Raw genomic sequence first — 16442 nt, forward strand, 5'->3', positions numbered from 1 at the left:
CGAGGTACAATAAGTAGTAACACCGTCTATCAAGCGTTTGTTTGATCAAGACGTAAAATTATGATCTTTTAACTTATTAATTAGTCAATTAATGTTTAACGTTCAATTTTCTCAACGATTCGATATTTTTCTCAGCAGTTATGAAATACGTAACATATTTGATCATACAAATATTACCTCATTTAATAAATTGTGGTGAGTAACCTGTAGTCATCATGTCATGTCCCTAGTCCAACTAATTGTACTCCGCGACGAGATATTGTGCTATTTTCGTGTCTGGGCAATATCTCGCCTCTACGTTAAAGCGAGATTCTGCCCCAGAACGAAAATATCTCAGAATCAAGCTTTGGCACGTCAATATATTTTGACTAGTCATGTCCCTATTTTTTAGGATGCACCCAGCAAACACCCGACGTTGACCCAACGTTGGATCAACGTTGAACTTTGGTCGCGACGTCGGTGACCTTCATACAACGTCAAATCGACGTTGAATCTCCGACGTCTAACAGACGTTTCATTTTGACGTCGACTCGACGTCGGGTTTTGGTCGGTAATCTGACAATAGGTGAATTTAATTTATGAAACCAATATATATATATAAATGAAAGCATAAACGGCGAGAAGTTTAAGGTTAGAAAGGGAACATTATATATATATTTTCTCCATCAAAACAACAGTATCACGTGGGTGGCTAACGTACGATATTCGATAGGTGGCACTCTGTAAACGGATAGTCGCAGATCAGTATGAAATATATTTGCTCTATTTTCGTTTAAATAATATCTTATCTCCTCGAATTAGTCTAAGAAGTGTTTATATAATTTACAATGAAGCTGTTATCATTTTTGAGGGCTTCATTTTATAGTGGTAAATAATTTAGTAAATTCGAATTTGCGACTTATCGGATTTGAAATTCAATTGTATTGGCGGACAAAAAAACGACGGGTCGACAGACAAAGTTGTATATTCCAAACAAAAGAAAAAGGTAGGCAAACATTATATATTGTTTTTCAATGCTAATTTACCGCATGTTTGCATGGATTCGATGGTTATTTGATCATTGAAATGTTTGACTGGTAAAACTTAATGTAACGTGATTTCGCGAGATAAATATTTTTGTTTCCACGTAAGAACACTTTATGATTTATCATTTGCTATAGAACAGTCTGTATAATCGGATCATTTTTTCCACACTATATCGCTATGCCAAATAAATGCACAATCAATGGTAGGAAATATCCTAGCAATTAAAATCAATAAAAAGTTAAATGCAGTACGTAAGACTCTTATTATTCAAATGCTGGTAAATAAAATTTCCTCTTATTTCTTATCAACATGAATTTCCCTTATATGAGGGGCCAGTCATTTACACATGTATCAGATGCAGTTTGATTTTGATATCTGTGTAGTTGTTAAACTACTCGTTGTTAATTGAAGTACTTTACCCATACTGTTAGCATACCATGTGTTTCTTATATTATGATAATGATTCATGGCATTTGATACAAGTAAATGATACGACTTTGTTAAGATATATCTGAAAGCACATTGTATTTGACTAGCTATCTTTTTACTAATGTAATCAAACAACATATTATCAATCCGAAAACACATTATCATAGTTATAAATCAATAAAAGTAATAGTTTGTTTATTAGCCTGCTTATCAACAAGTTGTATGCTGGTATCATAAAACGTTTTTACACTAAGCCAGTCTGTCCTATATACACTTAGCAGACCAGATCATGCTGGGCAAAGATGATATCTATAAAAATGACAGTAACATGTGAATTTCTTTGATGTTGTATGAGCATTTGTACAAAGTACATTGAATATAAAAAATAAAAATATAAATTTTTGCGGGAGTAGAATTAATTTCATTTTGGTATTTGTTTTATCAGTTTTCATGCGCTTATGAGTTAACTAAGATTAATAGTAATTGGATTTTGCCTATTGTATTAGACAAACATCCTTCCACCACGTACATGGTTAAATTCTAAAACGATTATATTGATTATATTTCGTCTTTCAGATCGTGAAAATTATGATAATTCAACATGTGTCAAAAGTTCAGGAGGAAGATAAAAATATTTAGAGGAAAAGAAAAATGAAAACCTACCAAGATTTTGTGACAGATATATTTCAAAATATTATAGAAAATACAGTGATCTTATTACCCTTGATTTTACAATGAAATTCACCATGAAGCCATTTTTATCAAAATTAATAGATATATACAGTAGGTACACGAAACTACATGGTTTAAACTAAATTAAAAATAATAAGTATCTTTTTAAGTAGTTTGTTAGAATTTCGTTTAATTATAATATGTATATTAAATGATATATTTTTTGCACTTGTGACTGATTTTTTTTTTTTAATTTCAGAAAGTGTGATGAGATCTCAGGTTGGAGACGGTAATGATACGCTTAAAGTATGCCCCAGATCGACATAGTGTAGGAGACAAAAGAAGCTAGAATACTAATGAAGATAAATGAACATTGCTATTTATAGTTATAACAAAATATTCAGAATATTGTTCCATTTAACATTCAGATCTAGATTCAGTTATAAAATACAAAGACAAATATACAATCAGTGAGTTGGATAGATGATTGAAAAATTCCAAACTCAGAGTGATCAGTTCAGTGGTGATATAAGAAAAAACACATGCATGGATGTTTGCTATATAAAATGTCAGTGTTAATATTCAAGATCTTATTTCTAAAACATGCTTAATTAATACATGAAGCGTTATTAAAGTACATACCGGCAAGTTTGATAGTTTGTAAATCTTGCATTTGTTTTAGTACCAAATTTCTTGTTTTGTACTTGTGATTCCGAGTATAAAATAAATTGCTAAAATTATAAGAATGCTTATTTATTAACCCTATTAAAGAGCTTCAAAATGAAAAAAAATCATATTCCAAAAGTTTTGAATGAGGTTAAATCATGGTCAGAAAATTTGGTCAGATAAGGTTGGCATATGGTCAGATAATGGTCAGAAAAGGTTGGATTATGGTCAGAAAAAGGTTGGATTATGTCCAAATAATGGTCAGAAAAGGTTGGATTATGGTCAGATAATGGTCAGAAAAGGTTGGATTATGGTCAGAAAAGGTTGGATAAAGGTCATTTTTTGACGTTGTATAGACGTCGGTTTCTGATGTCTAAAAAACTTTCAAATCCAACCTTCTGCCAACGTTTACCCAACGTCAGGGTCTAACGTCAGTACAACGTTGGTACAACGTCTTTTGTTTGCTGGGCGCAGTAGATCTACCTCTAGACGCAGAAATCATGATCACAAAATAAACAAATATCGTTTGTTTTTTGTTTAATTAAGCAGATTCTTATATTTTTCATTATTTATTGTATATAAATGAGTGTGTAGAGATGAATTAGACGTTTTAAAGTTCATTCCATTGAATGTGTAATTGTGCCAGTTTATCAGCAGTGATTAAAGTTGAAGATGAGTCGAGTTGAACACTCAGTGGTGCTCTTTATAGTCATACCGTATATAAATGGCCATATGGACAACACGTGATCATATAGAGAACTATAACAAGGTTCTCTGAACTCTAATTGCCAACCAGTGGCTAGGATGGTTGTGTTTGGACGCTACCTTCAATTTACTCTAATTAAGAAAGTACAACACAAGACTTTATAGATTTATTACTATGAAATTTATTAAAATGAATAAATAAATTTATTTATCAATTGGTTAAATGAGATTATATTGAAAATCAGAATCTACTAAATATGACTGTTTTAATAATATTGAAAGAGAATTTTTAAGTATTTATTATTAAGTCTATCCTAAATTAATAAAAATCATATAGATTTAAATATAGTCAAAACTATAAAGTTTTGAAAAGATGTCTAAGCTTTGAAGTGTGTGTATTTGCGTTTATTTATACTCGCCACCGGTTGCCCATATGGGCGAGCCCTCCAGAAGAGTATTAGTCATTTTATTTTTTGGAGGATAGTGCAATTACAGATACAGAAAGATGCCCCAATTCCAGAAGCTTCTCCTGGTTCTTTAGCGTGCCAAGTGTTTAAGCACCCATACACGGGACCTCGATTTAAAGTCTCATCCGAAAGACTGATTAGTAATTTTAGTTGGCCAGCCCGGGAATCGAACCCACAATGTCGAGATTACAAGTCTCGCGCTCTAACCGATTGAGCTATGCGGGCTGGCTTTAAGCTTTGAAGTGAACTGACCTGTCGGCCAGTTCCCAAGACAAGTAATATAGAAATTCATCCTGTATTTATACACATTTGGTAGATGTGACAATAATTTCTTTACTTATTGATTGGTCAAAATCAAGTGAAAAACAAGTTCTGAACTAATCAAATTATATTAATCAAGTCGACCAATAAAAAAGATAGAATGAAGCCGAAAGCACCAATCAAATTAACCCTAACAAATAAGGTAAGGGAAATAAGCTAAAACGGCAATTAAAACGAACAACATTTACATGTACTAAAATGCAGGTGAAAAGGCGAGATTTTAGCATTTAATCATTTAAGCGCTTTTTCCCGTACATGCATATAAATGGAGTATTTAGTTTGGTGCTCCAAACCTTTTTTAAGTCCCATTTTCTGTCCATTTCATGTAAATTATAATTATATCAATTGCATAATTATTAGTCATGGGGGTCCATCTGCCCATTTAGAGAATACTTGCAGCTTTTGCTGTCAAGTAATTTTGAAGCACAAAGTAGGGAAAATAACCCCAATGAAATTTCCATGGAGTATTAGCCAAAGATATAAATTTTGGTTTGTAATGGGCCTAATGAGAACCTTAATGTACAGTAATCTTGGACAAAATGAAAAGGAGGTAAGCCCAAGAAAGAACTTAGAAGTGTAAAAATTGGTGGTGATAAGTTTGTGGTTTTTTAAACCTCATTTTTAACAGGGGTAGGGTTGGCAGTAGGGGGCAAGGACTAAACTCAGTGGCAAGTACATGTATTAACTTGACATATACAAAACATTATTTGTTAGTCGTTGTTATTATTTTTCCAGATCCAAAAAAAAACACCTTAAAACACTATCATGATGACATAAACATTGTAATTGTAAACATTAAAATGAGTATGAAATTTTTTATTGTAAATACATGTTCAATTTTATAATTATCCTTGACTTTGATTAGTTGCTAAGCTTGTCAGTATGTGATGATTTTATTCCACATATCACTTAAAATTATCAGTGCAGCTCTTGATTTAGAGTTTAAGAATAAAGATGTGTAAAAGCTCGGACATAATTTATTTGGACAAGAAACAGGAGACTATCACCATATTACCTCTTTGTACAATTTGTGTGTGTGTGTTTGGGTTTGTTTACCTCGCCACCGATTTGGTGCATGCACTGCAATTTAGTCTTGTTTAATGTTGTGAAATACTATTTTATTGTCCATAGTAAACAGTGTAAATTAGAGAAATACATGCCTATGGCATAAGATTTTAACTGTCCTGTTTTATTCAAATGGTTTAATATCATGTCATGGAAAATTTATTTATTAATATAATGTTTTAAGTTGTTAGCATTTATAAATGATTTAAACACTACTCTTACATATCAGTCAACTTTAAGTATCTAGCCTGTAGATGTTTGTCCAATTACATATGTATTTTGTCCAAGGTTATTGTAAGAAATATTTGTGTTTAATGATTCAATAAAAGTTTACATTAAAATATGTACATGTAGGAATTTTAACATAATTTTAAGGGATTTACTGATATATTTAAAAAACAGTTTTTTTAACTGCTTTTGTTACATTTTTTGTCACCCTGCCCTTGCGAGAGTGCATGTAATATTTGGGAAGTGAATGGGTCCAAGGTTTTACAATCATCTGTCTAAGATCTTCAGTGCGAATGGCGCCAAAATAGAGTGGGATATGTCCACCTCACTGTTGAATCTCAACCTTTCATTATTAACTTTTACAGCAGTTTAATTACTACGGTATGTATTTATTGTCATAGACCGACTGAAATTCATTTTTAGCTCGACTATTCGAAGAATATGAGAGCTATTGTAGTCGCCCCGGCGTCGGCGTCAGCGTCCGCGTCGGCGTCTGCGTTGGTTAAAGTTTTCTGTAAAGTCAAATATCTCAATCATTACTTGAGATATTCAATTGAAACTTACAATACTTATTTATAGTAACAAGGTACATCAGATTGACAAGTTGGATAACTCTGCCTACAATATTGACAGAATTATGCCCCTTTTTAACTTAGAAATTTTGGTTAAAGTTTTTTGTAAAGTCAAATATCTCAATTATTGCTTGAGGTATTCAATTGAAACTTACAATACTTATTTATAGTAACAAGGTACATCAAAGTGACAAGTTGGATTAACTCTGCCTACAATATTGACGGAATTAGCCCCTTTGGAACTTAGAAATTTTGGTTAAAGTTTTTTTGAAAGTCAAATATCTCAATTATTGCTTGAGATATTCAATTGAAATTTAAAAAATACTTTTTTATAGTAACAATGTTACATCAGTTTGCAAAATTGAATAACTCTGCCTGAATATTTGCAGAATTATTTGCCCCTTTGAAACTTAAAAATTTTTTTAAAGGTTAAAGGTCTTTCAAAGATGTTACTTGAAACTTTACGCATGCACTAAGGGTCATAATTGGAGGTCATAATGTCACTGACCAATCTCCATAACTCTGACCAAGTTCCAATAACTCTATCTTGCATTAAAGCTGATTCATATACCCCTTTTCTACTTAGGTCTCTTGGTTAATGTTTACATGCAAGTTTTACATATCTCAATATAACTATTAAAGATATTTATTTAAAACTTCACATATGCATTTAGGGCCATAATTGTAGGTCACTGACAAAGATCAATAATTCTACCTTGCATTTAGGCTTGATTTTCTCCCCTTTTTTTAACCTTATAAATTCATGGTAAAGTTTTGCTTGTAAGCTGTTATCTCAATTACTACTGAAGGGTTTGTGCCTTTTTTGGGACAAATTTTATGCATTCATAATAATAAAGCAGTGATTTACTTTATAATAAAACATCTTTTCTGTCAAATTTATGTATTCATAGGTAATTAGTATTATTATACTCAATAAAACACCCTTGTGACATTACCTTACGAAAAGTCAAGCCAATACTGTATAATTACACTCTCTCTAAGGCCTATAACATGAATTTATAAAAAAAAATTAGCCCTTTTGTGATCTTAAAATTTTAATATTATCAAGGCTCTTTTACTATCAAGCACTTAGAATAGTCGAGCGTGCTGTCCTACCGACAGCTCTTGTTTTAATATAAAAAACTTATTTTTTGCCAATTCACAGATGCTTTGAGTGATAAACCAGAATATATGGAAGTGTTCAAAAAGCATCAACACTGGGAAGGTTATTATCAGTATAATGGAACACAAAATTACTGTATGCTGTTTATACATTCAGAGCACTATTTGAACAAAGATGGCCTTCTTGTCACTTTCAAAGATAGACTTGGGGCCACAGTTGAGATGGAAGGTATTTGAAAGGTTTTCTTTGTTTACAGTTTGTATGGCAATAATTTTGATGCACAATAGAAAGGTAACATGTTCTTTTTTTTTTTTACGAAAACATAAATTGCATCTTTAAGATGCTTCCGGTATAAAGTTATGAGAATGATGTAATTATTGCTTAATTAGTGGTAACCTGTACACTGAATAAAACTTTAAGATCCCCGCTGTATATTTGAGCCCCTTGTGGCTGAGAGGTTGCCTTTACAGGGTAAGGCATCAGAATTGCAGTCACCATTTAACCCTGCTTGAATATAAAAGGCGACTAAATGGGTTTAAGTTATTGGAGTCTATATATTTCTTGACTCCAGCAAGTGAGGTGATTTTTACACCTGGTGTTGCTTTGAAGTTTGGTGTGGTTTGCCAAAATCATCTTTCTTGTTTTGGTGGGTCATCATGGTCATTAAAACCAAACTGTATATTTGAGGTAAAACTTAAGCAGCTGTCATGTTCTAAATGTACACTGTATTATCATGCATGATGAACTTGAACTGACCCTTTGTATAATGTTTGTTTGAGCACGCTCGGTCAGTATTTCTAGTAAATATCTTAACAGCACATGTTAAGGCTTTATACAGAATAAATTTATATCTTGTGCCAAACACTTGTCATGTTTTATTTATCGTACTTCATTGTATCAATGCACTTGATTATGTTATATTATTATATTGCATTAACAAACAAACAATATTGCATTAAGTAGTTTTGACTTTGTTACATATAAGTTTATGTATCATAGGTGAACAGGATGGGAAAAGTCAGCTGGAGGTTATATTTACAGTCCATGTGATGTTTGACCATGTGAACAGATTTCCTGAAAACTTTACATTCCATAGCACCTTGTTCCAGCAAAATGACCTTTGGAAGATCAGGTCAAATGTCACAGTGCCAAACAATGGCTTGTTCGGAGAAATTCTTCTTCATCAAAGTAGGTATTTGTAGTGTTGTTAGTATTTAGAGATGGGCCCTACCTTCTTAATTAAATATGTACATTCTGAAAAAGTCTCTAAGCCCTCTTTAATGGATCGAAACTTGACTTTTCAGTACAGTACAATACAGTATTTAAACAAAAAAAAGACTTACATAAGTGATTAATTTAAGGGTCTCTTTCAGCAACTACTGTATTACATGACAGTGACTTACACTTTAATATTATCCAGTATACACATTGCCATCCAGACACATGACTACTGTCACATGACTGATCAGTTCTAGAACATTCTCTAAGCCCCAGGTACAGAAGCTATTTCCTGCAATGTTATTATAGTTTTTGTTTTCACTTGTCTATGTGTATTGAACCTTCAGATTCTTGTAGACACAGGGGTACTTCAGGCATGTGCTATGGTTTTCTTCATTGACCATTTGGATTAGAAATTGCTCTCAAATATTTCAGGATGTTTGATTTCTTGTTATTTAACATATTCTACTATATAAAATGTAGTTTTTATGTACCGGACCTGTTCTGTAATTATGTATAATGATTATAAGTATAATTATTGGTAGTATAATGCTGTTGGGAACTATTTGACAAATTAAGTGATTATATTCGTTGTTGGTCTTTTGTTAGCAAATAAAAGGAAATAACAATGGTTTGATGTGAATATTTGCAGTACAAATATTTCATCATGTTGTATTTTGTTTTTCAGCTAATACAGTTACTACAAAAGGACCTTGGGTAATTGCTCACAATTGTTTTTACTTTTTATTTACAGCTGACAGTACAAAAGGACCATGGTTTGATGATGGGCCGGAACCATGGCGATATTTTGTGATCATTGGGATTCCTATCATTTTGGCTGTTGTAGGAGTAGCCGGCACCACTGCATTGATCTACTGGGGCATAAGGAAAGGGTATATTAGACGTATACCCAAATCATACGATAACTTTGAAAATCCTGTACAGTTTAATGCAAACAGAGAGGGAGTACATATATAGATTCAGTTACAGTCAAGATCTGTTTCTGATATTAGTATTTTAAGCTTTTCAGGAATTTCAAAGTTCCAGTTTGTGGAGTAATTAAATTGATACAGAGCTGATTGCTCTATTTTAAAGTTTATTTCATTTGACATAGAGTGTACCTGGTAGAAAAAAAATAATGTCATTTTAGTCATAAAGCTGGATGCCTCCAGACAAGCAAATATTTCAGAAAATCAACATAGAGAAAAATGTACCAAAATTGAACAGTGAAATTTTTCAAAATTCAAGAAATAACTAACATGTTGTATGCAACTTTTAAATGACTGATTTTGCAGTTTTTATCACCATATATCTACTATGAGAGGGTTATTTTTCCATATTTTGCTAGATTTCATAGATTTTAAGTGCCATTTGCAATGTTTAAATTACTTCCTTTGTTGGTCTGACAATATTTTACTTTGTTATGCATTAAAAAAAAATCCATGAAAATAAGCATGAATTTGGAGGCATGCTGCTTTAAGCATTTTTTGTGTATAGAGTTTTTTTCTAGACTTATGCCATCTTAGTTTATGATAAGGGACAGGCTCCTTTAATTCTTGTATTATTTATTTTATAAGATTTCTAGTGCTGCCAATGAATAGATTTATCATTTGTACACGTGTCTACCACTTCAGGGTATAACTTTTATATCATATTAACATGTATATACATGTATTATAGTAATGATAATTTTGTATTAACCAGTAATGCTGATTCCTTAACTGGAGTTACCCAGCTTCTAATTTTGGAATTTGGAACTTTTGGGATGGCAAGAAGAATGTTTAAATTTAATTGGTCATCAATGTTGGGCATGGTCAAACTACAGATTTGCAGGTTTGCTTGGCCCTGCAATGGTGGCAAAGGCTTTCCGTTTTAAGCTCCAGCTAGGTATTCCCATTTTTTCTCCCCATAAAAGGAATGAGGGGTATATTTTGTTACCAATACTACATTACATTGTGTACTCAGGAAGGAAATCTCTATGTTTGTTCTCTTTTAACTTTTTATATTTTTATAAAGTAAATATAAGAACTACATATTCTTCAAAAAGAGGTTTTGTTTAAACTTATATCAAATAACTGTTGAGTGTATCAGCCAAATATAACTGATTTAATTAATTTTTTAGCCTTTTTCTTCTTTGGCAACGTTACAAATTTTCACTTGTAATTTGTTTAAAATTTTTGGTGTTGGAGATGTTTGTTACAAGTATCTTGTATCTATGCTGAAATTGACTTTTTCTTATATTTTTTTCTCAATGTTAAAATTTGCTAAAAAAATCTTTTTTTTTGTGTTAAAATTAGCAATATATTGTTGAGTTCATAAGAAGACTTGTCAGGCTTCCATATTTGGAACTGTCAATTTATTGGCACTTTGGGGGTTCCACAGTGGAAATTTTCAATTTGTCAGCCAACAGTATAGAGTATGCACAGTCTGGCTCTATACTGGTGGCAATGGCTAATCACTTTTGGTCCCAGCAGTTCAAGAGTAAAGGGTGTGCTGAAAGTGGCCGAAAGGTCTCTTCTAGTGTGACCTGTGGTTTTGTTAATATGCATTTTTTGGTTTTACTATTGAAAAAATTAACAATATTATTGTGAAGTTAAATGGATGACATAATGTTTATGTTTCAAATCACTCTATGTGTATTATTGTACTAGGAGAACAATTTATGAAAGTTATGTTTTTCTAAACAAGATTGAATTTTACTCATGATTACATGTATCAATTTTGTCATTGTATGCTGACTGACATAATTTTTACAAAATTGATTTTTTTAAATTATTGAATTTTTGCTATGCATATAAACTGCTACATGTTCACATCAACAACATAGTTCACACAGGTCATGATTTAGATAAGTATGATCATAATGTATTTATAGTTTGGTTGTGAATCTAATCAAATCATTTCAATTTATTTAATATATTTTAGTATGTTTTAGTACTGTTGGTGAATAATGATCTTTATCTAATTAGGGCTGGAACCTATGATCGCAAACATTTTCACCTCTTCATGTCATGTACTTATTTGTGTATATTTGAAAACAGACATAATTATCAAGAGCTTGTTTGGAAAAGATAGTTTAGTGTTAACAGTTTTTTGGCAATGTTACTTTATGTATATTTGAAATACACAGAAAGGAATATTACTGAATATTATAGGTTTAAAATAAATGGTGTTTATAGTATAGAGTGCTTTTATACAAGTCTGCGTTAATACAGATTGATTTGTTACCTAGATATTCCAAGAATATTGCAAAAATCTAGTCACTGTAATTGTTGTGTTTTATAATGTGTTGGTCATTTTTGTTGCCCATAATGTTTCAGCCAAACCTATTTTTATTCTCTTTCCTTCTAATTTATCATATTAAAGATACCATTGCTCAAAGCACTGTCATTATTTACTTATATAATTTAGATATTGTGTTGTGTTGGTGCCTTCTATAGACCACCACCTTTGGAGAGGGTTTCAGTTGAGTTGGCTTAAGATCAAGGTCACTAAATCTAAAAATAGATTATCATTCATTTTCTTATACATGTAATAAGGCCATATTTGATTCTTTGTTAAAGCAACATTGGGTAGTATTGATGGGTGTTACCCATATTCTTGTCTTGTTCATACTAGTCATATGTTATTATGTTTTCTATAAAGTGTCCATATTTGTGCCTGTTAGTTTGTGAAATATTATAGGGAAGATCATATAAGGTCTTCATCCACCTGTCCACCAGGAAAATCATAAACCTGTAAAACATATGAATAGCTCCTTTAATTGCAACAATTCAATATGTATGTGTTTAAGTAGTAAAAGGGGGGAAAGGGACTAATGATTTTAAGGGGATCTTTGATCTCTTGGCAAAAAAGCCCACCATCTTGAATAAAGATTTTGGAATGTGAGGGGAGGGAGGGGGTGTAAGAAGTGCTTTATGTATTTTTTGTCACAATTCTTAAATTGCAACATAACATTTTTTTCCAAGTGTTTTTAGCTCACCTGTCACAAAGTGACAGGGTGAGCTTTTGTGATTGCTTTTCGTCCGGCGTCCGTCCGTCCGTAAACTTTTACTTTAAATGACATCTCCTCATAAACCGCTAAGCCAATTTCATCCAAACTTCACAGGAATGTTCCTTTGGTGGTCACCTATAAAAATTGTTAAAAGAATTTAATTCCATGCAGAACTCTGGTTGCCATGGCAACCGAAAGAAAAAACTTTAAATATCTTCTTTTAAAAAACCATAAGAGCTAGAGCTTAGGTATTTGGTATGAAACATCTTCTAGTGAGTGTCTACCAAGTTTGTTCAATTAAAAGCCCTGGGGTCAAAATTGGCCCCGCCCCGGGGGGTCATTGATTTTCCCTATATGCATATAGTAAAAACTTAAAAAATCTTCTTTTAAAGAACCCAAAGAGCTAGAGCTAAGATATTTAGCATGAAACATGTTCTAATGGGTGTCTACTCAGTTTGTTCAAATAAAAGCCCTGGGGTCAAAATTGGCCCCGCCCCGGGGGGTCATTGATTTTTCCTATATGCATATAGTAAAAAGTTAAAAAATCTTCTTTTAAAGAACTCAAAGAGCTATGGCTAAGATATTTAGCATGAAACATCTTCTTATAGGTGTCTACCAAGTTTGTTCAAATAAAAGCCCTGGGGTCAAAATTGGCCCCGCCCCAGGGGGCCATTGATTTTCCCTATATGCATATAGTAAAAACTTAAAAAATCTTCTTTTAAAGAACCAAAAGAGTTAGAGCTAAGATATTTAGCATGAAACATGTTCTAATAAGTGTCTACCAAGTTTGTTCAAATAAAAGCCCTGGGGTCAAAATTGGCCCCGCCCCGGGGGTCATTGATTTTCCCTATATGCATATAGTAAAAACTTAAAAAATCTTCTTTTAAAGAGCTCAAAGAGCTATGGCTAAGATATTTAGCATCAAACATGTTTTAATAGGTGTCTACCAAGTTTGTTCAAATAAAAGCCCTGGGGTCAAAATTGGCACCGCCCCGGGGGTCATTGATTTTCCTTATACGTGTATAACAAAAACTTAAAAAATCTTCTTTGAAAAAACCCAAATAGCTAGAGTTAAGATATTAAGCATGAAACATCTTTTAGTGAGTGTCTACAAAGTTTGTTCAAATAAAAGACCTGGGGTCAAAATTGGCCCCGCCCCGGGGGTCATTGATTTTCTTTATATGTGTATAGCAAAAACTTAAAATCTTTTTTGAAAAAACCCAAATAGCTAGAGTTTAGATATTAAGCATGAAACATCTTCTAGTAAGTGTCTATAAAGTTTGTTCAAATAAAAGCCCTGGGGTCAAAACTGGCCCGGCCCCAGGGGTGTCATTGTTTTTAACTATATGTGTATAGTAAAAACTTTAAAAAAAATCTTCTTTTAAAAAGCCCAATGAGCTAGAGCTTAGATGTTTAGCATGAAACATCTTCTTATGGGTGTCTACCAAGTTTGTGCAAATAAAAGCCCTTGGGTTAAATTGGCCCTGCAAGGTTGGGGGGGATGGTTGGGTGGGGGGCCTATATACAGGTGAGCGACCTCAGGGCCATCATGGCCCTCTTGTTTATAAATATTTTGTATTTCTTTTACATATAAGTTTACATGATACTATATTTATTATGTAGAAATGTATATTTTTTTGCAAGCAATATGGTTTATTATTATACATATCAGAAGTTAATCATTCCAGTTTTACAATTATAGATCTTTCATTTTTATATGTTGTACCATTATTGTCTGTGAAGTATTTAATATATATAAGTATTTTTTTTTAATCAGAAATATTTTAAGTGTCTGGTCATAGCTTTTGTTAGCATTACATTTCTTCTTATCTACATTCATTGTTCATTCATAAATCATTATTTAAATCTGATTTTAATATATTGAGGTATAACCATGAGGGATTCTTTCAGGTATTTTTCATTGTCCCTCTGATTTTATGGAATACTGTAAAATCATAAATTTTCTAGAGCAATTCAATTAAGCAAAAGAGAAAATAAATGTACCATACATGTACCATATAATTTCTACAGAACTGACTGTAAAAATCTGTGAATATTTAACCTCGCCAATAAGTCTGAAATATTGATTTCACAAAAGTTTTGTATCACCAAAATATCTCATTTTACAGAATCCCAGTATTAAAATATTGTTTTAAAATGCGTTTTTATGCCCCCACAGAGTGGGAGCATATAGCGTTGCACTTGTCCGTCCGTCCGTCCGTACGTCTGTCCGCACAAACATTTTAGGTATATGAGCTAACTAACGGTACACTGGGACAAAAGAGAACAAAGGACTTCATTCCGTAAATAATAGTTAGCTCATAAGGAAACAATAGTTAGCCCACAAGGAAACAAAAGAAAAGAACAATAGAAATAGCTCATAAACCTGAAAAACTGGTACGTCCGTCCGTCCGTCCGTACGTCCCGAAATCTTGTGAACGCAACTCCTCTTAAACCGGATGACAGATTTTGCTTAAACTTTCAGGGATGAACAACCTCAATGTGTAGATGGTAGTAAAGGAAGGAATTTTCGCTGCGACCAAATTTAACAGAATTATGGCCCTTTGTTGATTGTTTCACTATATACTATGATGAAATTTTGTGAACGCAACTCCTCTTAAACTGGATGGCAGATTTTGCTTAAACTTCCAGGGATGAACAACCTTAATGTGTTGATGGTAGTAAAGGAAGGAATTTTTGCTGCGACCAAATTTAACAGAATTATGGCCCTTTGTTGATTTTTTCACTATATACCATATAGAAATTTTGTGAACGCAACTCCTCTAAAACCGGATGGCAGATTTTGCTTAAACTTCCAGGGATGAACAACCTTAATGTGTAGATGGTATTGAAAGAAGGAATTTTTTCTGCGACCAAATTTAATAGAATTATGGCCCTTTGTTGATTTTTTCACTATATACTATATAGAAATTTTGTGAAAGCAAGTCCTCTTAAACCGGATGGCAGATTTTGCTTAAACTTCCAGGGATGAACAACCTTAATGTGTAGATGGTAGTAAAGGAAGGAATTTTTGCTGCGACCAAATTTAACAGAATTATGGCCCTTTGTTGATTTTTTCACTATATACCATATAGAAATTTTGTGAACGCAACTCCTCTAAAACCGGATGGCAGATTTTGCTTAAACTTCCAGGGATGAACAACCTTAATGTGTAGATGGTAGTAAAGGAAGGAATTTTTTGCTGCAACCAAATTCAACAGAATTATGGCCCTTTGTTGATTTTTTCACTATATACTGTATAGAAATTTTGTGAACGCAACTCCTCTTAAACCGTATGGCAGATTTTGCTTAAACCTCCAGGGATGAACAACCTTAATGTGTAGATGGTAGTAAAGGAAAGAATTTTTGCTGCGACCAAATTTAACAGAATTATGGCCCTTTGTTGATTTTTTCACTATATACCATATAAATGTTGTCAGTGGGGGCATCTGTGTCCTTTGGACACAGTTATAGTTTTTTTTTTCAGGAAAACAAAAAGAAAGGTTTTTAATACACTATATATGTTATTTGACATTTGAAAAATAGAGCAAATGAAATCATTTAACACAAAAAGAACATCTCTATTTTCATGAAAAAAAGGCCTGATATTACCATTACAATGTATATCAAAATTAACAATTACATATATATCTTGTAGACATCAAATAGGGAAAATTTTCATTTTTATAGACAATAAGTCTATATAAATTTTAAAAGACTTAAAAAAGTATTCATGCATACATTATGATCTATTGTAATTGTTTTTTTTCCACTTTCATGATGTCCAACAGTTTTTGGTATGATGAACAAAATTTAATCTAGGTTTCCTTTGGTTGAATGAACATATGTTTACTATCATTGTATAGAATTGTTGCTTTTGTACGCATGTTGCAGAAAGATGTTATTTTTATGGTGCTTTTTTCATATATATAGCAATTTGTACATTTCTATTTTTA

General features: G+C 32.3%; 1 protein-coding gene across 2 annotated transcripts; it reads left to right on the top strand.

Moving 5' to 3' along the window:
- Positions 1-2: 2 nt before the first annotated feature.
- On the top strand, positions 3-10238 carry LOC132752961 (uncharacterized). 2 transcript variants are annotated; one of them, XM_060743376.1, is made up of 4 exons: positions 3-195; positions 7317-7502; positions 8274-8462; positions 9247-10238. In XM_060743376.1, exons 1-4 carry the CDS (start codon positions 141-143, stop codon positions 9468-9470), a joined length of 654 nt encoding a protein of 217 aa, XP_060599359.1. In that variant the 5' UTR covers positions 3-140; the 3' UTR covers positions 9471-10238. The 2 variants fall into 2 exon arrangements, with proteins under 2 accessions (XP_060599359.1, XP_060599360.1); XM_060743377.1 differs by having other exon boundaries at positions 7431-7502.
- The last annotated feature ends 6204 nt before the right edge of the window (positions 10239-16442 follow it).

Source organism: Ruditapes philippinarum, unplaced genomic scaffold, assembly GCF_026571515.1.
Source record: "Ruditapes philippinarum isolate M1 unplaced genomic scaffold, ASM2657151v2 ctg5223_1_1_1_1, whole genome shotgun sequence".
NCBI classification, from domain to species: Eukaryota; Metazoa; Mollusca; class Bivalvia; order Venerida; family Veneridae; genus Ruditapes; species Ruditapes philippinarum.

Excerpts from the sequence above, each read along its gene's own strand:
- LOC132752961 (XM_060743376.1), top strand. The coding sequence starts at position 141 with ATGAAATACGTAACATATTTGATCATACAAATATTACCTCATTTAATA. Across the intron at positions 7,503-8,273 it reads GGCCACAGTTGAGATGGAAG|GTGAACAGGATGGGAAAAGT; the intron begins GTATTTGAAAGG and ends TATGTATCATAG. Across the intron at positions 8,463-9,246 it reads AGAAATTCTTCTTCATCAAA|CTGACAGTACAAAAGGACCA; the intron begins GTAGGTATTTGT and ends TTTTATTTACAG.